This window comes from Ochotona curzoniae, unplaced genomic scaffold (assembly GCF_017591425.1).
Source record: "Ochotona curzoniae isolate NIBS_2020 unplaced genomic scaffold, NIBS_Ocur_1.0 contig_1, whole genome shotgun sequence".
Lineage (NCBI taxonomy): Eukaryota > Metazoa > Chordata > Mammalia > Lagomorpha > Ochotonidae > Ochotona > Ochotona curzoniae.
The window spans coordinates 6,388,850-6,411,800 of NW_024464918.1; the positions used below are offsets into that span (position 1 = coordinate 6,388,850).

Sequence of the window (22,951 nt, forward strand, 5' to 3'; positions counted from 1 at the left end):
CACCAGGACTCAGCAGGGAGCTGGCTGGTTTACAGATGGTGCTTTCTTGCTTGCGTCAGAGAATTTGTAAGTTAGCATTGCCCCCCACAAGGCTGGGTCATTAGAGACATCCATCTGCTGGGAGCACGGCGACAACAGCAACCTCCTTCAGCTGGACTCGGGAGTGCTGTGCTTCCGCAGGCTGCCACGAATGTCCTGTTAGCATCTGTGCATTTGGGTGTGCACACATGCACAAGTAGATGCAGCAAGACACGTAGCACCTAAAGGTCCTATAAATGCCTATTTAGCAAAGAAAGGTGTCGCAGCTCCAAAGCGACAGCAGTTATGAGGCTAGCAGGCCTCACAGGGCATGGCCAGGACAGGGAAGGCAAAACCAGTTGAATAATACCATTTTGAACTGAGAGGAGCAAGGAGCTGGGGATAGCAGTAAGGTGTCTTCCTCCAACCTCAAAACCAAGAGTCCAAACAACTCAGGCAGGCTTCCCTGCCAGAAAGAACCAGCCACCAGGCCTCACATCAGCGTCAGTGGGTCTTACTGTTTGGGGCAGGTTGAAAGCAGGTCCTCATTTAGCGTTCAGCCCACTGGAGATTGGATTTCTCCCTGTTAGACTGCAGACGCTCAGATAAGAAAGTTCTGATTAGAATATAGTCTGGCTGATTTCCTCCCCCTTTGACTCAAAGCCTGTTGGTGAGAGCTTGGTGTCTTGCTGCCTTCTTGGTAGCTCGCAAGGCACTGCTGGCTCTGCCGCTGTGGATACTGGACAATTCCTTTATGGTCAGCAGCAACTGGGAACACTGCAGTTGCTTTTTCTGTATTCTGCCCTCCCCCTATTCCTCCAGCCTTCCTCGACTTCCCACCACGCATGCTCACTGTAGTGTGGAAGATTGTGCGGTCATCTAGGCTGGTGGCCAACACAAACATAGACTATCTCAGATTCTCAGTCTTGCAGAATATAAGTCTCCTTGAGCAAGTTCTGGAAGTCCTGGGAGATGCTCCATAAAGCTGGTCCCCTGTCCTCTGTAGCCTCACAATTGTTACCTACTTTAATGTAAATTTGAAAATCTTCGTGTTTGAAGGAGTCTGGGTGCACCAAGCACAGCCTCCCTCTCTGCTGGTGCAGAAATCCCTCCCACTGCCTCTCTGATGAATCTGCTTGGCATGTACTTTGCTGATATTTTTTATGGTCTCTCTAAGTTCTTGCAACAGAGTTAGGTAAGAAGCTTTTGTCACACTAAACTTCAGTCACAGCTTCTGGGAAACCGCAAGAAGTTTGGCATTACTCTCTTCAGATGCAGCGAGTGTATCTCCCTATAACCTAAAAGTTCATTGTCCTCCAGCCGCCAATGTGCACGCTGAGCCCTCTCCACGTGAGAACATCAAGGGTCCTTATTTATGGCCTGGCAGGATGGGCTGATGATGTTCTTTAGCAGCAGAAGCAGGATGACATGGTGTATTACTCCCGTGTGCACCTGCTGCTTCCTGAGGAAAGTCCCTGGGGAGATGGAATCATTTCATACTTGGTCAGAGTGACTAGCACACCCCCTCTTAAAGGAAATTAGCAACCAAATGGCAATCCGATAGCAGAGAGACCACCCTACTAGCTGTCTTGGGAAAGAAGGGACCAAGATGAGCCACAATGAATGAAATCTCTCAGGCTCCCGATAATTAGGAAATAGCTCTCCCTCTCCAGTCTCAGAATCTAGTTGTCCTCTGAGAAAACCCATGGCTTCTCCCCTCTTCCCAAGGGCTTTCCTGTGCTTCTGGAGTAAAAGAAGGTCTTGTTTCTCACAGACCTGACTGTGGTGCTGCGTGTGTGTCAGGAATCACCATGACAACCAATAGCCTGGAATGAGCAGGGCAGTTCCTATCAGGAGAGGAAGAAAGAGGTCTCTGTCCCTGTTGGGGACAAAAAGGGTTCCTCCTCTTTCCTTTTGGGAGACTTGAGTGTCATGTGGTCCTGTATCTGGGCCCCAAGCATCACTAGGTTCCTCCCCAGCTCCAGCTGGAGCTCAAAGCAAACCTTCAATTCACAGGGAAAGGATGAGAGCATAGCTTTCTAAGGTGAGAGAGTAGTCCTTATTAAAATGAATGAATAAAAAAAAATTCAGGATGACAGAGGGTTAATTCTAGAGAAATAAAAAGAGGTGGAAGGTGAAGTCATGATGGAGAGTTCCTCAAGGGTCCAGAAGAACTCCCCTAACTGGTCGCTACTAATGTTTACACCAATGTGCAGGTTCAACCTGCTCCTCCAAGGCCCTTTTGTAATTAACCAAGGATGTTACAGTCCATTCTTTACACATTATTCTCCTACCAGAGAACATATATGCTATGTCCTGTAGCTGTGAGTACCACCTTTTTCTCCCCATATATGAGCCCTGCAACTGAGTGTTGGTGTGATAGAAGCAGACAGCATCACCTGTGACTGGAGCCTCAACCATCTTTTTCCCCCATGGTCTTGGTCTGTACAGGCCACACACCCCTTCTTGAACCTGTTCTCTGAGAGGAGCTTCTGCTCCAGAGTGGAGAATAAACCGTTGATGTTTCCAGCTATGCACTGTAGAGGTAGGAGAAGTACTCCGCTGCCCAACAGGCCCGTGGACAGGTGTGGAGAGTCCGACTGCCACCCAGAATCATAGCTCTGGACTGCAGAATGAACTGTGAATCACTGTAGTTGATAAGGTGATTGCAACACAGTTCATCCTTATACCTGAACCCAGAGGTTTTCCATCTCCAAACTGCATCCAAGGCCTGTGAGCTGCATGGAAGGGCTCAGCAAGGTCCTTTTTAACCCAGTCCCGGAGGAAGCTGTGTTCACCCTGAAGTCCAGGCTTATGGCTCTCCTGCCTGGATTTTCCTGAAGGCAGCAGCTCGTGGGAGGATGGTCTGTGAGTAGCGCATCTGCACTGGGTAGTCAATTGGCTGAGCACTAATACTTCTTGACGTGGAGCATATGTGGGAGCCGAAAGTGCTCTGAAAAGAAGAGGGGATGCCGTGTCTCGTAGCTCTAACACACGGAAATAAATTTAGAAGGCAATTCATGTGTTCTGCCACTCTGAGCTGTGCCACACTCTTTCATTTCCTCCAACAGGAGCCTAGCTCCTCTGGTGCTGTTTTGTTGTAGCCATCACCACGTTAAAGTGAGTGGCTGCCAAGAGGGCACCTGTCTCTCCTACCAGGAGCCCTTGGTGACTCACCCAGCTCCTTTAGTGAAAGACAGCTGGGCTTTGGGGCAGTATGAAGGCTGTGAGTGAAGGCTTTGGACGGAGATCCCTTCGATCCAAACATTCTCCTACCCCTTGCTGGTTGTGGATCCCTGGGCAAAGTTCTGTAAGTCCCCTTTGTCTCAGAAGTATCATCACAGGTAGAGATACCATTTGTATCAGAGAGCTGTGGGCGCTTGGTCAAGGATTAAGTAAGTGCCTGGCCATGTGGAATGCTTAGTGGGTTATACCTGTGAGGCAATGTGGCCCCCTTGCTGCCTTTTTGATCTTCTCAGTCTCTCCTTCACTTTTTATTTATATGACCTCTCAGATTCCTTTGGTAGGTGGATATGGGAGCAGATGGTCCCAAAGATAGTTGGATCTGCTTCTGGGAAAATATTTATGAGCACCATATGCCCCCAGCCACCTGACTCACTGAATCTGTTGGCAAACTAGACTAATGCCTACTTGGAGCATGGGAGTTTTCGGGGTGAGTAGCTGGCACCATGAGGAATGAGGCAAGTTGGAGCATCATGTCCTGTGTGAAGGATGCTGCTGTCTCTATGTTGTTGTTGTCCTCTGTCCCACTCAGGGCACAGCAAAGGCTCCAGGTGAGGGGCTGCAGAGCATGTGTGTCAGCCCCACAGGAGCATTTGGACAGTGGTCTCTGAAACCAAGGAAACCTTGACTCGTGCAGGTGCCTGCCACTCAGAGAAGAGCCTGCCCTACCTTGTGCACTGACAGTTCAGGGAGCACCCCAAGCAGAGACGCCTTCCCACTCGGGGAGGACTCAGATCCATCCTAAGGATCGACACGAGGCTTCTGTTGCTTCTACGGCCCCAAGAAAGCAGCAGGGTCTTCCAGACCCAATTATGCCTTCGTCCACTTAGAGCATGCACAAGTGTGCTAGTCATGCCCCAAGAGACAGGAAGACAGGGGAGCGGAGATGGAGTTTAGGTCATGTGTAAAAGTGAGCCTTGATGTCAGCCAGATTGGCGAGTCACATATGCAGGGTGAGCTTGGTCAGGTCCTCCACCACGCAGAGCCTCAGTTTCCACATTAGAAACACAAGGACCATCATATCCCCAGTGGTACCAGAAGTTGTGCTGGGAAAGTGTTTTGGGAGCTACTGGGTGCAAAACTATAGCATTTCCCACCACAATCACATGTCTTTTCCCTAGAGGGTATAAACCAGGGCCATGCAAGCAGCCTAGAGGTCTGCACTCCCAGAGGGAGGATCAGTGCTTCCATTCAAAGCCTGTGCTTTGGTGCACAGTTCCCAGGACAGCCAGCCAAGCTCACTGCACCCACTGGTCACACCTCCTGAATCCAGGAAGAAAAACAAAGCCCCACAAGTTCAGAATGTTTCAATATCTGAAACGATGATCCTTGACATCAGGTGCAAGTGGAAAGTTCCACACCCGACCTTATGTGACAGGTGGTAGTCGGCACAAAGGTACATTTAAAAATAATGTGTAAAATTGTCTTCAGGCTAAGTGGATAAGGCATGTGGGGAGGGTAAATGAATCTCTGTATTTGAAGTTGGATCCGCCTCCCCAAGATAACTTAGTGTGTCTATGCAAATATTCTGAATCCTGAAAATAGTCCCAAATCTGAAACAATTCTGGCCTCATACCTTCCAGATAAGAGGTCGCCAGCCTGTAGTTGTTTACTCTGCTTTTTTTTTTTTAATTCCCCTCCAACACTTGTCTGGATGGCAGATAGCCCATGGCTCCTTTGATGGACAGAGCCGAGTGGCTGCCAAGTCTCCCTCCAAAGCAGAGGGTGGAGGGACAGGCTGTTAGATCTTGCTGATGCTGGGGATAACGAGCATGTCTTTGGCATCTAATTCCGGATAAGCAGCTTAATTTTATCTCTCCCTGCACCTCCACGCGGCACCCGAGGGAGCTGAGCATCCTCAGAGAGCATGAGTGACCAGGAGACTGTGCCCTTTGTGTTTTCTTTTGCTGCCTGCTTCGTGCGCTCTGCGCCTTGCGTTAGCTTTGCCTCGTAATTCCACCAGTGTGACTTGCGTTGATGCCTTGTGTCTTTGAAAACATCCCATACTGAGATCTAGCAGTCTTAAGGAGCAAAGAAGCATCTAGAGAAAGCAAACCCAGGGAGGCCTGGAGTGTGAAGAAGGCTGCTGAGGTGCTTTCAGTTTAGATACCCTTGCCAGAGCAAGTTGGAGTGGCCGCTTGGCTGTCCCCATGGTTATCCTATCGCCATTGCTCAGGGCCGAACACTCTCCGGAACAGGGTACTGACACTAGGCTTCTGGATCTGCACCAGGGTCTCAAATTTAATTCCCTGCTCTGACAAGAAGGGCTCTGTAATAAAGGGGCTACAATAGGGAGTAGTGTAGACTTTGGCAAAGTATTGGCTAAAGATGACACACTCCATGGCTGCCTCCAGTGGACCTAGCACTGATCACAGATTCTAATTTTTTTTTTCAGAAAACAGAATGTGTGCATGTGCATATGGGTGTGTGTGTGTGTGTGTGATTCATTCTCAACTTGATTGTGCTCCATAGAATCCTTTGCCCCTCAAAATTAGAGTAGCTGAACAGACTTTGACTAAAATCTGATCCCCAAAGCACTGGAAATTCTCTGAAGAGATGCTGCTAAGGGGATAGACAGATGGGCAGGGCAGGAAAGGCACTGGGAAGCAGAAGTAAGCCCCCTGAAGATCTCCTTCCCACATGCTACCTGGAAGTGATAACCTAAAGCAAGTCTCTCCAACTCCCAGCCTCAGTTGCCTTGCCTGTAACTTGTGGGGCTGGTTCTGCCCGGCCCTCTGGGTGACAATGAGAAGAGCTGGAGGTCAGGAAAGCCATTGGGGACATATGCAAGCATTCTCATGACATGAGCTTCTCTCCAGTGCGAGGCAGGAGGACTTCCGGGTGAGACCTGGAGAACTTGCCCATTACTAGCCAGATGAGACAGGCAGTTCTTCCACTTCTTGTCACTGCAGCAGCTGCCTGGCTGCGCAGAGTGCCCTGGTGGGGGTGGGAGCAGGAAACTGCTAAGGAGGACAGGGCCTGTAGCAGGGGACGGGTGACAGGGATGATTGAGTGATATGGGTGGCCTCACTGCTGCCCACAAAAGGAGCCCTGGCTCCCGGGATCCAAAGATCTCAGTGGCAAGTTTGCCCGTTTCAGATCTCAAGGGCGATTTCCTCAGCACTGGAGCCCGACTCCAGTCTTGGAAAGTGCAGTTTTAAACATACACTATGATTGCTGGTTAGCTCAGTTCCCTTGGACTGCAACTTTGTTTCAAGACAGAATGAGAAGTTTTCCAGTCAGGTTCAAGGACCCAACTAGTCAATCCAGAATCATAAAGGAAATTTTTGGCACTCGGATGTGTCGTCTTGGCAGTTGCACTCTGAGAGGCTCCCCTGGAACCATACAGCTTCCTCTGGGCTGGGCTAGACTGCCAGGCTTGGCAGGAACAGGTCTCTGCCGGCATGGAAATCTCACTCTGAGGAGACTCTGCGCTCTGAAGAACAGTGAGAGCCCCTGGAGTTGTATGTGGAGTTTGGTGTGGGTCTTGGTGTGTGTGTGTGTATAATTTTTTTCATGATTCAGTTCCATAGACTCAGGGGTTCCCCCTCCTTCTCCCTGCCCATTCATCCCCCCTCACTGTTTTCCCCTATAACAATAGTATAGTCCTCCAACAACAGTTGCAAGTCCATCATGCTTCTATTTAAATGAATCATAGCATTTTGGCACAGACAATGATAGGAAGTCCAGCATCCTATTGTCAAGATATATCACAGTGTCATTCAGAGTCCTTCTCTCATTCAGGAATAGATAAGCACTAAGCTGTGGGCATTTGGCCCAGTGGTTAAGACATCCATATCCCACTCTGGGCTCCATCCACTCTTCCTGCTCCAGGCTCCTACTAATGCAGCCCCTCAGAGGCAGCAGGTGATGGCTCAAGTAGTTTGGTCCCTGCTGCCTACATGGATGACCTGGAGTGAGTCGCCTGCCGACTCCTGGCTGTAGCCCCATTCACATCTAGCTGTTGCACACATTTGGGGAGCAAACCAGCACAGAGGAGTGCTCTTTCTCTCTAGCCCTTCCCTTAATTCCCTAAAAAAGTACTGAAAATAAAAAGAGTTATAAATGAGGTGTTCTTTGTGCTATCCTAGAGCTTACAGTCTTGTGTAAAAGGCAAATGATATATCTTGCAATCACAATTTGAGATGAGTGTCAGGAAGGAAATGAGGAATAATCATGGGAGAGAAATAGACAATCATGGGGCAGGGTATCCTACTGGGAGTAAAGTGTTCGGGCAGGCCTCCCTGAGGAGGTGACATTTGAGCTGAAATGTAGGGGGAGGGAAGCCTACCTTGCTGGATGTGGGTAAAGACAGTTCCTCGCCAAAAACTCTTGGAGCATATTCGAGAAACACAAGGCAGCAGGTGGAATGAAGGGTAGAATGAGGTTAAGATGAGGTTGGAGAAAGGGACAGAAGTCAAGTCACATATGACTTTGTCCTCTTGCATTATACATTGCAAAAGATAGAATCTGTGCACACATTTGTGTGTGCATTTGTGTAAATGTGTATAGGAGATGGTTTCTGTGTGCATACATGGGTGTGTACATGCCCAAGATAATGTCTCTGTATGTATATGCTATATGTGCGTACAGGGGATAGCATCTGTGTGCACACAAGTGTGTGCAAACATATAAAAGATAGCATCCGGTCATGGATGCAAGAGCGTGCAAGTGTATATGTGTGCATGTAATACCTGTGTGTGCATGTGTACATGTGTAGAAGATAAACTGTACACACATGTGTGCATGGTAGGAGAAAGCATCTGTATGTGTATGTGTGCAAGCAGGCAAGAGAATCTTCTCACAGGTGTGTATTTGTGTAAGAGATACCGTCTGTGTGTGAATACATGTGTATAGATATGTATGTGCCTTGTGTATCATGCATCTACTTGAGATAGAGTCTCTGTGTGTGCATGTGTCTCTAAGAGAGCAGCATTTGTACATGCATCACGTGTGTGCACACCTGCCTATTCCTACATGTGTTTTTTCATAGGAGAATGACTTCCCTGATTTCTAACAAGATCAGTGATCCAGAAAACTCTAAGGAATTCTCTAAATCAAAATTGTACCAGAGTCGATCAATTCAAGCTTTAAAACAATTGTGGCAGATGATTTCTTTTTCTTCTCCATTTCTGGAAGGTCTGAATTGTAAAGACAGAAAGTGAAACACATGGGGTAGCATTTCAGATCTTCCTCTGAGCTTGGGGATGCCATGAGGACTGGACCATGGCACCAATGTCCATGGAAACAGCATGTGTAAGTGCCCACATGTGTTGGGAGTTTCAGGGCACTCTCTCTGAGCTGCAGCAGGAACTGAAGGTAGCAGTCCTGAGGCAGGGAGCATGGAAGCCAGGCCCTATGCAGGGGCAGCCCTTGCTTCCCTGGGAATGATCGGGAACTGCGAATCACCGGACTCTTCTGCCTGCAGCCTCCTCAATGCCAACAAGATCAACTGCCTGCGAGTGAGCACATTTCAGGACCTGCAGAACCTCAACCTGCTCTCACTGTACGACAACAAGCTGCAGACCATCAGCAAGGGACTGTTCGCTCCTCTGCAGTCGATCCAGACACTGTGAGTAGCGGACCCAGACGCCCCGTCCTGAGAATGCAGCCAGAGTGAGACTGACATGAGCACAGCCCAAGGAGTGCTAGCACCTGCAGTGAGATGGGAGCACTTGGGCAGTCTAGCCCACTCTTCAAACCTTGACGCCCCCTAACAACCCTAGGAAGTAGTTGCCAGGATTACCTGCCGTTTCCATGTGAGGAGGCCAAGGCACAGACAAGAGAAGTGACTTTCTCAGGATCACACAGCGAGTCAGAAGCAGGATTGGAATCAGCACAGAGGTGCCCTAAGCTACACTTTGTAACCACTACAGCCCATGTCTTCTCAGCAGGCTCCATCTTTGCTGGGAACTCCTTCGTGGCCACTCCCTACCACCCCACCCGTACCAGCCCCCCACCACACACACACACACACACACACCCTGAAATACCAACTGAGTGCCAGGTACCTTTGCATTGGCTCACCACCCTCTTTGCAAACTGTGCTATCCACTCCCCGGCACTGCAGATGTTCATAAATATTTCAGTGAAGTTGATGACGTCTGAATGCTGATCAGGGCCCCTGTTTCTGATGCTCCAGCCTTGGGCTTAGAGCCTGGGTAGCCTCAGTGAGCCGAGGGGACTACCCAAGACTTCAAGAGAGACCTGGTGCTGACTGACTTCCTGCCCTGTGGCCAGAGACAGGGACCAATGTAGGTTCCTCAGAGCAGCTGCTGTGTGTGAACGTTGACTGCCCACCAGGCACTGTGTTCAGGACTTCACAGTGTTTTCCTGACTGAGGCAGGGGGAGCAAGACCCACCCATTCAGTACTGTCATAATGATGAGAGGAATAAGAGCAGTACCCACTGCTATATATAGAACACCCACCATATGTCAGTCACCATGCCAGCTGCTTCATGTGTCTGGGATCACCGAGCTTGGAGAAGTAATAAGCATCCTCCCCTAAGTGTAAACGCCAAGTTCAGACATGCTTCACGTGGGTGAGAGTAGAGGCCATTGGTGGCAGGTCCGGCCCCTGAGTGGAGAGAGCAGGGAGGGAGATTCCCCAAGCCAGATGCTGGGCGCAGCTGTGACTGTGTTTAGCAGACAGCAGGCATGGGTTCCCTCTTGGGGGGGTCTCTTTAGAATGAAGCCCCCCTCCAGGCTTCCTGGGTGTGGCGGAGGGAGGCTGGTAACGGAGCACAGCACCACAGGGCACCCCTGATTAACAGCAATATCCCTCTTGCAGCCACTTAGCCCAGAACCCGTTTGTGTGTGACTGTCACTTGAAGTGGCTGGCTGACTACCTCCAGGACAACCCCATCGAGACAAGCGGGGCCCGCTGCAGCAGCCCGCGCCGGCTCGCCAACAAGCGCATCAGCCAGATCAAGAGCAAGAAGTTCCGCTGCTCAGGTAATCAGGTTACGGGGGCCCGGCCCCACTTTCTGACTCAGAATACAGCAGCCCCGGAGAGGCCCGTAATCCAATCTGAACGACAGCAAGCGCTGCAGTGGCTCCTGGGGAGCATCTTTGCAAATTAAATTGGGGAAATTCAGTTAGCCCTGCAGAAAACCAATTACCTTATGGATTTAAAATAAAACACACACAATAAAAGCATGAGGGGGAGGGGAAAGAGGAGAAGGGAGGTGGCAGTTTACCCATGTAACAGCATAGTGGCTGCAGAGCTAGCTAGAAGCCAGGGTGTACAGCAGTCTTTCAAGACCATGCACTGCCCATATGCCTCTTTGGTTTCCGAAGCATGAGCCCAAGCGGCAGATATGAGAGTGGACAGAGTCATGCCAGTCTGCAGGCAGCATGCCATCTTAGGGGCCACCACATTCCCATTTAAGACAGAGACTTTTACTGAAAATGATAAGAGTGTTAGGGATTCCACCCCACTGTGGCCAGCTCTCCTTCACCCCAGGATGCTGCCATGCTTGGTAATGAGTTGAACTAAGGGAGACCCAGTGCCTTGTTCCTGCACACCACACTGTCTTTAGAACCCTTCCTCTCTGTGGTACCCAGGAAGGACAGGGCATGGAGAGTGGAGTGGTAGTAAGATTCTTGGTTCCTCCTAGACAAGGAAGCAACTCTCGACCTCCTAGCAACCTGAACAGGCAGTTACAAGTCATGGTTATTTGTGTCCTTACACATTACACATGGTAGGAAGAGACCCAGTAATGAGATACAGGCAGCATGAAGGGCTGAGACGGGCCAGACCCTCAGTAGTGTTTCAGCCAGAGTGTCAGGCTTCTGCTCCCAGGCCCAACTCTGCTAAGCTGGTGAGTTTTCCTGGGGGAGAGAACCGACAAAGGAATTGGTTATGGAGAGAAGATATGGAGCAGATTTCTGCTCATTGCATAATGTGCTGATCTTATAAGTCAACTTGTTCAGTCCTTGTGCCCACAGTAAACTTTAGTTTCCATTTGGTAGCAGACATAAGTGCTTGAAGAGAACTTGGAGAGGCCACAGGGATTTTGCGGCACATGATCCACGGGGGCTGGTTTGCCTTCCCTGAATGCCGATTACGAAAGCTGTTTCTCACCTAGGATGGTTGCTGTGCTAAGTGCTTTTGCTTGGAAGTTCTTCTTCCATTGGGTCAGCAGGAGACATCCCAGATCTACAGTAAAGAGAGCCCAGGGCTGGAGGTTGTGGAGTAGGGGAAGGGACCCCCCCAAGGTCACAAGCCAGTCAACAGTACAGGTGGGACTCAATTCCACCTCTGGCGCCCTCATCAACGCCATGCAGCTCCCGAGAGAGAAAGAGGTCGACTTGTGCCTCCCCGCACCACTCCTGGCTCCCAGACTCTGCAGTTCCTTCTGAGCCTGGCAGCATTTCTGGAAAGAAAACCTCCCCATCTGGAGCTGAGACCTGAATCATAGCGGGGCTCCTCCGCGTGGCTGTCATGAGCCTTAATCCTTCTGTTGCTGTCCCCTTTCTGTCCCAAGCTGAACGGATTTATACTCCCAAGCAAGAGTGCCCCAGGAGGGGGCATTGAGAGTCAGAGGAAGGCCAGGTCTCTGTAACCCCCAGCTCTTTATTCCTGTGAGTTCCTTGCCTATGTCTTAGGACTCAGCCTGGGTGCCAGGGTATGGAAGCGCTCAGCTCTGGGTCTTGGTGACTGATATCTCACAGGTATATCATTTTGGTGACTACTGAAGAATGACTATGGGCTGAGATGGGGAAGGCAGGGGTCCCTGTGGCCAAGTGGTGTGATAGATGCAGAAAGATCTTAGGAGGACAAAGGGACCATAGAAAGTAGGGACAGGGAACAATAGAGCTCACTTCTCTCTCTAGTTCTGTTCCTCCTGCCCTGTCTGAGCACTTACTTTCCTGTTTGCTGATTACCTATCTATCTGCATTTGCAGGATCTAGCCTGCCTTTTTTTTTTTTAATGTGGAATGGAAATACTTGCAAATTTTTTTAAAAGGTGAAACAGGGAGAAGTAGGGGTCTTGGGTTGACCCTGTCTAACAATTCCATATTCCTGTCAAGTAGATACCTTATCAAAATGTTAATCTTATAAGAAGACATTTAGAGCTGAAAGGAGCCCAGCATGGAGCGTTCTCCAGGCTTTCCTGTGTTGTGGCTGCAGAGGGAAGAGACAAAGCTACAACTGAGCTCCAGAAGGCTGTCTTTGAGAAACATCAGGCCCAGACCGTGAGGGGATGCAGAGGCCCAAGATGGAGAGCTGTGCATTTCCAGGAAACTCCAGGAGAAGGGCTGGGAATGAATGGCAGGGTGAGGGGATACACACCGGATCTGACAGATAATAACTCTGCACTGTGCTTTCCCCTAAAAGCACCCCCAGTGACAAGACAACTGATGCAATTAGGAGCCCATTTGAGGGCTGCTTCTGCACCTTGCAGAGCCCCTCCTGAGGCGGGCGTCTGCACTCCCAGCTGCTTTGTGTCTTCCCCTCTATCAGTAGCATCTGCCGCCCTGGGCAGCAAGATCAATTTAGGGGTGGAGGCTATGGGTTCGAGTAATCAGAGCATCAAATTAAGTCCTCCTAAGAAGGCCCCAGATGGCCCCCTAGGACCCTAGGCTGTTCCCTGAGGAGCACTGCACGCTGTAAGAAGGCCTGTGTGTCACTGCTCTGGCTTGGTGTGATGAAAACCTCTTGGGCTGAAAAGGTTAGACGGTGGTGACACAGCATGCCCTAAAAAAGCAAGCAGCCCAGCACGTCTCAGGGAGTTGCAGCCTCTCAACTGACCTCAGAAATCCCTTGGTCCCATTCGAGAGATCCAGAATCGGAGGGCCACCTGGCAGAGAAGCTGGATCTCAGGTACAGAGTGTGATTTCCAGAGCAAGAACTAAAAGCTTGAATTTGAGGCAAACAGTGAGGAATCTTTTTCTAATTAAGATTTATTTATTTGATAGGCAGAGTTATAGAAAGAGAGGGAGGGGGCGCAGCATGATAGCCTATTGGCTAAAGATTTTGCTAGGATTCCACATGGGTTGCAGTTCTAATCCTGGCTGCTCCACTTCCCATCCAGCTCCCTGCTTGTGACCTGGGAAAGCAGTCGAGCATGGCCCAAAGGCTTGGGACCCTGCACCCTCGTGGGAGACCTGGAGGAAGCCCCTGGCTTCGAGTCGGTTCAGCACCAGCTCAGTTGCAGCCACTTGGAGTGTGATTCAGTGAACAAAAGATCTTCCTCTCTGTCTCTCCTCCTCTTTCTATGTCTGAATTTCCAATCAAAATAAATAAACCTTTTTTTTTTTTAAAGTAAGAGAGGAATGGAGGAGAGAGAGAGGAAAAAGATCAATCTCCCATCTGCTGGTTCACTCCTCAAATTGTTGCAATAGCTAGGGCTGAGCCAGTCTGAACCCAGGGGCCTGGAACTCTTTCTGGTTTTCCCATGTGGATTCAGGGGCCCACACACTGGGACCATCTTCACTGCTTTCCCAGAGCTGAATTGAAAGTAGAGCAGGCAGGACTCAAACTGCTGCTTCTGTGGAATGCACCTGTGGCAGGAGGCAGCTTAATCTACTGCACCACACCACCAGCCCCCAAATTCTCGATAAGCTGCTCCTTGTCCTTTAGTAGCAGGAAACCAAAGAGAAGAATATGATTTTTAAAGATTCGGGTGGAGGACCTGATGGCAGGAAACAGGTGGATTTTCCCTCTTGGGGTCCTGATATCCTGCTAAAAAATCAAATAGAAAAATCCCAGAATGAGTCTTCACACAGCCGTGTGTGTCCACACAGTTAATCCAGACTACAGTGGCTGTTTCCGGTCAAGGAGGCAAGAAGTCTTAGGAAGGCAGGTGTCTGAATCCAGAACCATGCATGGGCTCTTCTGAAAGGGTCCCTAGGGTCCCTGTGTACCATCAAGATGCTCAGGCCATCTTGTCAAAGAACCCAGCCCCCAAAACACCACCAGGGCCCTGCAGGAGACATACACCTTAGCCCATGCTGAACAAAGCGACAAGAAGTCCCAAAGTAGCAGAAGCATGGGAACTTCTCCTGCTCTGTTGACAATGGGGATAGGAAAACTGGGCACTTAGGAATTCTGGAAAGTGGGTGTTGCTCCCTCTGACTCACTCATCCACTCCATGATTCCTAACCAAGGAAGAGAGTGGGAAGTCGAGAAGGACCCTAGAATTAAGGTGTCTTGCCCTCGGATTAGTCTGCTATCTTCTCCTTCTTTACTTCCTTCTATTAATCTGGGAAAAGGCCCCTCCTCTTGAGGTATACTGACCACTTGCTGTGAAATCACTATCCCCAGAGCACTGGCCCTGTAGGTTTCTTGGCGCTGAGACCCAGCCCCGTTGGCATCTCCCTGTTTTTCTCTCCGGTTGGGAATATGTTTTGTGTTGATGCCACACTCCTCTGCTATACCTCAAGTGATGTGGGAGGAGTATCAGTCAGTCAGAGAGTTTATGGAGAACCTGGAGGATATAAAGACAGTTCCTGAGTTGTGGAACATCAGAAGGACTTTGTCCTTAAAGAGGGGCATCACGGCTTTGGTAGATGATGGGGCAAGGTGGGTTGTCTCCACTTCAACGAACAGGAAGGAGAGAGTGTAAGGGAACCAGAATCTGCCTCAGGTTGCGAAGGATGCAGAAGATGATTTGCACAGTCTGCCATCTTCTCGGGTTAGACAGCATCAGTGAATATAGCAGCAAGGCTCTCTCTGGGCCTGTGATGTGATCTCAGGTGTCCACGGGTTACCTCATTGATTTGAGAAGGACCTGGTGTTCCCTGTTGCTCCCTAGGATGCGTGTTCAATGTCTGCTGCTGTCTGTTCCCTTCTGTGTCTTCCCCTGGGCTGGGGCTCAAGGGTGGGCTCCTGACTCCGGAAGCATTCCCGTGGAACCCCGCTCCTGGTACTAATCACACTCCGTGGGGGCCTGCTCCGACTTCTGCTTCTCCACGCTGCTTCCTCTGAGTGCTCCTGTCCTCTCTCTGACGCTGCTTCCTGACCTTGACTCTGACCAGTCACCGCGGGGCTTTCCTTTGTGCTTGATCTAACCATGTGGTGGAACGATGGAAACGGAACATGGTTCTGTCAAGCACCGCGGAAAGCACCGTGCTCTCCTGCAGCATGGCCCGCCACCGCCGCCACCACCACCACCGCTGGACACCTCTCTGCTCTGGAGCACCGCAGCCCGCCACCTGCCAGACCCACCTCTCCCAGTCTCAACTCACAGAGGGCAGGGAGGGGTTGGAAGTCTTGAAGGATTCAGATGCAAGTTGGAATGGGTGTGGAGAGGCACTCTGGGGCCCAGCTAAGATCTGTGTCCACCTCTCCTATCCAGAGTGGAGTCCCTGAACACCAACTCTAGTCTGCATGTTAACCAAGCAGCGATAGCAACAATAAGAAGGTCCAACTTGAGAATCACAGTCGTATTTTGAAAGGGATTCAGTGTACACTGGGCATGTGGCCCATGGTTTCCTGGTAGGGTCCCTGGCCAAGGACATTCTCCTAAGTGGTAGCTGGCCCAAAGGGGAACTCCTAGTGCTTATGACCACCCCCCCCACCCACTATCGCATTTACTGGGATTCACATCACTTAAAATGAGTGTGAGCATGAGAGTGAGTGGAATTGATATGAGTCTGAGACTGTGAGTTTAAGCTAACGGTCCTTCTGAACCTGACCCTGATCCTCGTGAGACCAGTCTGTTTCCTTGACCTTCAATCACAGTTCACATTGATCTCATCACCTTCCAGCTTCCTTGTTTCTTAATCACTCCCATCCCCAGTGTAACCAGAAAATGTGTGTGTATCCACCAGGGCCTTATGTTCTAGTGTATGAGAGCGAGCCAAGATAGGAAACAGGTCCTGGCCTAGAACTGATGCTGTGTCACTCCTCTGTCTCAGGTTAGCCAGGGGCCCAACCAAGGCTCAGTAACAGGGAATGCTGTCTACCTCTCTGAATGTTTTTTTTTTTTTTTTAAGTACTCTGAGTGCATCTTCCAGGGCAGGCACCTACCTGTTTTATACCCTTATTGTATTTAACTGTCGCAGTGCTCGGGCATTCCAGTTCACAGGTGAGGATGCTGAGGCAATAGAGAGGTTCACTCATGTACCCAGGGCACCTGACTACAGAAGAAACACATTTCTGTGGCTGTACTTCCTCACTGTGGACAATGTCACTGAATGGAACTAGAACAATTTTAAAACTTTGATAAATCAGGAGCAAAACGTGAACATTTGCTTTAGATCTTGTATCTGTTCAGACAAATAACTTGAGTGAGAAAAACAGTCATCGTTGTTCAGATGGCTTTTCCTCTCCAGGAGGAATATGCCAAGGTCTCACTTGATACAAGGTAAACCCTCAAAGCTGCAATCTTGGCTTTCCCTCCCTCAAGCATTTGGACTTCCTCGGCATTGCCTCTGCCGGGCCACGGACATGCCTTCGGGAGTGGCTGCACAGTAGTGACTTTGATTAGGGCCTCCCCAGCCATTCTGCAGAGGGTTGGAGAGCGGGCAGCACAAAGCCACAGGCTGCAGCGTTGCCTTCTGCTCTCAGCCACGTGATCACACTCATGCTACACCTCAAAGTGAGGACCTGTCACAGCTGGCTGCTCCGCTGGGCACCACATTCCTGCTCTACTGTGAGCGTCCCCGTCCCCTGGAGCTCATCCCCCAGCCTTGCCCCTGAGTGGATGTCTGTGTGCTTGGCAATATTCTCTTGATCCCTTCCCTCACTTTGCACCCTTTTGCTTGTTCCTGCTACTTTGTTTTCAAGCTGATGAGACCCGCTGGCTTCAGTTCCTCACCCTGCTCCTTTCCTTCCTTCCTCCATTTCATCCATCTTAGGGATCCTGTGGGAGTTTGGTGGAGAGTAGGAAGGTTTCTGGATGCATAAGTTTTTGGGTCCTTAATGATCAGATAATAATGTATGTGTGACTTCTAATCAACACACTGGTTGTCCTCAGGGATGGCCCCTGATGCGGGCTACCAATAGCTGCCCCATCCCAGCCAAGTTCAACCCCAAAATGGCTGTTTCAGCTCCCTGTCTGCTCAACTCCCAGACCGTTCACACCTCAATCCCTTTTAGAGGGTAGGGATTGATCAACAAACCACATTGTTGTGTCTTTCCTCCTGTCGATTAAAGCTTGTCTGTGGTCTTGTGCTTTGTGTCATTGTTCTGAACTGTCCACAGAGGGGAAGAGGGCCACAGGAGCGGGGACAGGCAGAGTGCCAGGTCCCATCAACTCTCTCCAGTTTCGTTTGGGCCAGGGTTGAGTTTTACAGCCTTTCTTCAGATCCTCCGAGATCTCTCCTGTCTGAACTCACTGCAAGAAGAAGCAGCGGCAGCCTATTTCGGTTGATCCTCTCCTGCTAAATATTTCTGGCAGTGACAAATATGCTTTGAGATTGGAATTGACTTTTAAAGCTCTGGAAAAGTTAAAAATACTTTTGGGTAGTTATGAGCATTAGGCATAACAAGAAGCCCTGGGTAGTTTCAGTAATGAAATATGTAGTGACAGGGGTGGCGTTTCGGGCTCGCTCCAACTGGGGAACAAACTTTTTCAGTTATGTGCATACACCGTTATTAACATTCTGGCTCCCACTCATATAAAATATCACTCTTGACCTCCTCGTTACTGCCAACCAGGGCAATAACAAAAACAGCAGGGGTGGGGGAATGCTGGAAAGAACACATCGGTCCATCGAATCTAATTGCAAAATCATTTCATTAAAATGGGTCAGCAGCTCCAGTGCAGAGGTCTGCCAGTTATAATCTAACTATACTACTGAGAGCGATTCCTGCTAACTATAGACTGCTCTCACCTTGATTAAAACGAAAGTGCATTTAATAGGCAGCCGTCCCCAGCCTCAACACACCAGAGCACATCTTTGGGCTCATGAAATCCAAGAGAAAAACCACACATTCCCTCTTGTCTTTCTGCCTCTGAGCTCTAGACCAGGCCAGTCCACTTTACAAGGATGCCAGGATAGATGCATCTGGAAGGAAATGTCACCTGTCCCTGTGCAAAGTGCCCCCCCCCAACCATCACCATGCTGAGCCATCTGGGTAGTCAGCTAGCAGGGTGCTCAGGATGAAATCCACCCACTACTGGGTACACTTCCCTGCTGTGTCTCTGGGACAGTGGTCCAGGGCAGAGCATTCAGCAGGCACACCAAGGGCAAGTGATCTGCATAATTCCTGCACCCAGGGAAGCTACCCAGACAACTATGGAAATCAGTGGGCAAATTTAGTTCATACCAGCCCAGAGGTAGAAGAGATGGGGGATGACAGCAGAGAGCAGAGGGAGGGCAGACTTCTAAGCTTTAGTTTTAGGTGGAATCTTGACATGTCAAGTTCATTCCTAATCAGGTGGTACAGGGAGATGTGTGAAGCCCAAGGAACCAAGGGGATGGGAGACACCAATTTCTGGCCTCATCTCCACCTTCGCCAAGTTTGGTGCAATGATAGCTGGAAAGACAGTAGGCTACAGGTTTTCTCTAAAAGCCCTTTGACAGTCAAGTGGAGTCACATGGGCCCTGGTAGCAGTCTGCCTGGGTTCATTCTTCTGTTGCCAGCTGCAAGATCTGCTCACCTCAGTTTTCCCTCTATATAATGGAATGTCCTGGGTATAAAGGGATCACCCACTAGAGCTAAGGAGCAGTGCAAGGCTTATCATGCGTGCTCAGGAACCAGAAGTCATTATCATTGGCTCCACTCAGGTGCCAAATGTTCAGCTTGGTTCCAGGAAAAAAGTAGTTGGAGTATCCCAAGTACCCACAGAACTCTTCCCTCTTCCCTGGAGCCACTCCACTCCCTACGAGCTCCTCATCCCAACAACCCCCATAAAGCAGGCGGTAGCTGTTGGGTTCCCATTTACATGTGAAAAGACTGAGTCTAGTGTCAAAGGCTGTGCCTGCTCACCCTTCTATTGCCAAAACCTATGCACTCCCAAGGCCCCATATTGCTCCTAAAGCCAATGTCATCACTGAGGCGATGCCTCCCAGAGCTCAGAAGACAGTTGATGTTCACAGTGTCTGAAACACACCCTCAGGCCAAGGACCCTTCATGGGGACCCAGCATTATGCTAAGGAGATGTTAGGGGGTGAAGGCAAGAATACCCAACCCCTGTCCTAGGCTCAGGCTGCTCACCCCCGCCCCATCACCGCCTTGCCTGCTTCGTGATTGGTAATCTCACAATGTCTGCACCCTGGTCCCAGGGATTTTTTTCTGATCTTTAAAGCAGCTCCCCACACATTGTTCAGAGACATCAGATGGCCGGTCTCATGGCCATCACTGTGTGACCTTGAGAAAAAGTCAACTCCAAAAGAAATCTTCTATCCAACTTTCAGCTTATCAAACTGGTCTCTCATAGTAGGTAAATAGAGATTACTATAAGACAACACTCCAATATCACCCTCAAATGCATTTTGCTTCCTGTCCCAAGGCTTAAATTTTTATTTTATTTCCAATATTGAAAGCAAAGAAAGAGAAAAAAACACAAATGACTCCCATGCAACCCTGCTCCAAATTGCCAAATACTGAGGTTGTGGGCTTCTAATTCTCCTGGTCCCAACCTCATCAGTATCTTGTGAATATCAAGGGCAAAACTAGATGGCCACTCAGGGCCAAATGCTTCAGCCTTCTTCACCCATTGTGTAATCTACAAAGCTCTGGAAGCAACTGGATCGTAACCGCTTGTTGTCCCTTCCCTCTAACCCTGGCATAACCGCATGAATGTCTGGATAAGGGGCCATCCTGGTGTGGATAGATCACATGAGATACAGAAGTCTACATGTGTATATAGGAATTTTACTCCATGTAGAACCTGCATAACTTTGCAGCACTTTCCCAGGAAGGCCCAAGATTCATCACAAAAGCATCCATTCCTGCAGATTTCACTAAGGACAGAAATGAAGGACAGTGAGCACGGCGGGGGGGGGGGGGGGGGTTGGCAGAGCTCCACCAAGGGGACCAGATCATGGCAGCACTGCCACATCTGTGGCTTGGCCTGCTCCCTCCACACTCCTTGCGACATCTGGCAGTCCTTGTCCTTGTCTGCCCACAACCTCCGACCTATGTGGGGATCTCTGGTGACTGCTGACACTCCCTCTTTGGCCCTGCCCAGGCTCTGAAGATTACCGCAGCAGGTTCAGCAGCGAGTGCTTCATGGACCTGGTATGCCCCGAGAAGTGCCGCTGCGAAGGCACCATTGTGGACTGCTCCAACCAGAAGCTGACCCGCATCCCGAACCATCTCCCTGAATACGTCACTGATCTGTAAGTACTACCCAACCCCAACACACATTGCCACAACACACCTTGCCAATCTTAAACCAGCATAGGCAGGGACTCCCAGAAGTGACCAGTCCAGTGACAGGGATAATCCTTGGCTGGTCTGTAAGTGCTGGACCAGACAATCCCGTGGACAGTTTGCTCATGCATAAGGACAACTTCATTCATTCATTGTATTCTGACATTATTCTGAATGCCTGCTGTGAACCAGGCAGTGTGATGAGCTCAGTTTCTGCAGTAGGCAAAGTAGATAGCTCCTGCTGACCCTTGTGGAGCTTACAGTATCGCCAGAAAGATAAACGTTAAATGAAACGTGACAAATCAAGAAAACAACTAGAAGGGTCCAGAAGGGTACATTGGTTTATCCAGTATAGGAAGGGCTGACCAGGGGTTATCAAGGCAGAGCGCATAGCAACTCCCAGACCTTACTCTGATACCTGTCTCCTCCAGTCTTCCTGGAATTGGGCAAGTTGCTTCTCAGATCTGAGACTCTGCCTCTCAGCAGTAGGGTGAGAGCCAGGATGCTTGCCTTCTAGGGTGATTGAGAAGATAAAAGTACAAGAATTAATCATGAGTTCTGGCAAGGAGTAAGCCGTGAATAATTGGTGGCAGTGTCATGATGACTTCTGTCCTCTTCGGATTCAAAAATCATCAAGGATGTAGCAAAGCATGGCTCTTGTGACTCTTCCACTTTCTCTGAACACATGACAGTGTGGGGGCATGAGCCCCCTGAACTTCCCCTGGTACAGGGCAGGGGTTAGGAAAGAGCTAGGTGGCTTGGAGGATGGGGAAACCTACAGGGGTGAGGATCAAGTTGCCATTGGTACCCTCACAAAATAGATTCTTGGCAGTTGATGAGATGATTTCTGTTTTCAAAAAATGCTGTACACCAGTCAGAGGGTGCTTCTCCCAAGAGGAGGAGGGGGGCTGCTGTTTGTGCCAATCTTCCAAGAGTATGAGCCTCCTCTTCTCACTGGGCCACTCAGGACAGCCGGACAGAGGCTGATGTCCATGGCTCTCTTGACCTCTACTGACTGTGAAGCAAGAGGGGAGGTCAAGTGGAGGGCAGCCAAGAGGTCCTCTGACTGTGCTTGGCCAAACCTCACCATCTCTTCCCACACAGGAGGTTGAATGACAACGAGATCTCTGTCCTGGAAGCCACTGGCATCTTTAAGAAGTTGCCCAACCTGCGGAAAATGTAAGTCAGCTTCAGTGACTTTGCAGCTGCCCTCTCTCACTGGCCGGGGTCTGTGTTTCTAGGATCCTGATACTTCCCTACATTCTGCCTCCTTGCTGCGGCCTCTGTGGGAAGTAGGACGTGCAGACCAAAATAAACCTTTGGTGTCGTTCAGTTACAAAGTAAAGTGCATTCCCCACCTCATTCCCATATCTCCTTTCTGATCTTCATCCCCACCACTTCTTTTGTGTCTGCCCCCATTAGCGTTGGGAGGGATTCAGGTGTCTGGGGTGCATGTTACATGGTGCTTTTTGTCAGGTAATGGTTGCCAGATCTGTGTTTTGAAAATGCCCACTGTTCATCACAGAGGTTCAGTCTAGGGATCCCTGGGTCCACCTGGAGCCAGGTTTGGGCAAAAGGCCCCTTGCGCTTTTACCAGCTTCTTCACTGCTGAAGCTTCCGAGCATCGCAACCCTTGTCCTGCCTGGGATCGTGATCAGGCAAAGTCATAAGAATAACAGAGGAGTAATCCTAGGCCATGGGCTGTGTTCCCCACTTCACATATGTCAGCTTCTCTAGTTCTCTCTCCTCCATCTGGTGCTGACTTCTGTTTTCCTCTTTGCAACTGAGAAAAACATGGCTCAGAGAGGCAGAGTGACTTCTCCAAGACCACACAGCTAGCACTTGTCAGAGCTGGCTTCATTAGCCTTGGGTCCATTCGCAGTTACACAAGTGTGCTTTCAAGTTTGCATCCTACCATGCAGGACGGAGAGAGTACTCTCTGCCTCCTGACTCGCAGGAATTCTTCCCTTTGGAGCGTGCTCCACGCCCACAACTTACACACCATGTTCCTGACCCCAGAGTTTGAGTCTGCCTATGCAATAAGGGAAATATAATTGGTTCTCATGATTCAGATCACCAATGTGTTCACCTACACAGTCAAGTTTGCACAACCTCCCAGTGGACCTTCCTGTTGTGTTCAAAGCTATCCCTGGGCCTGCCCAGAGCAGCAAATCCATTGAGTGCCCCACAGGCATTTCCTGAGGTTCAACATGGTGCGCGCTGCTTTCTGATTCCAATCCCTTTAGATTGCTGTAAGCTTGGAGTTAATGGGTTATACCGCATCTTTGGAAAGGTGTATTTAAATAGAAGCACACATAAACCAAGATTACCAAGGGATGGGTAAAAATCTTGTGCCCCCAAGCTCCTGTTATCGCATCCCTATGTTTGCCGTAGGAGTGTGGGTCAGTATTCAGT

At 49.8% G+C, this 22,951-nt stretch overlaps 1 protein-coding gene across 2 annotated transcripts in view; it reads left to right on the forward strand.

Annotated features, from left to right (window-relative positions):
* The window catches only part of SLIT3 (slit guidance ligand 3), a 586,046-nt gene that overhangs the window by 485,756 nt on the left and 77,339 nt on the right, over positions 1-22,951 (forward strand). For both annotated transcript variants that reach the window (XM_040983330.1, XM_040983243.1), the window contains exons 13-16: positions 8,690-8,833; positions 10,053-10,216; positions 20,352-20,502; positions 21,641-21,715. In XM_040983330.1, coding sequence (XP_040839264.1) covers positions 8,690-8,833; positions 10,053-10,216; positions 20,352-20,502; positions 21,641-21,715 — 534 coding nt within the window. The remainder of the gene's footprint in view (positions 1-8,689; positions 8,834-10,052; positions 10,217-20,351; positions 20,503-21,640; positions 21,716-22,951) is intronic.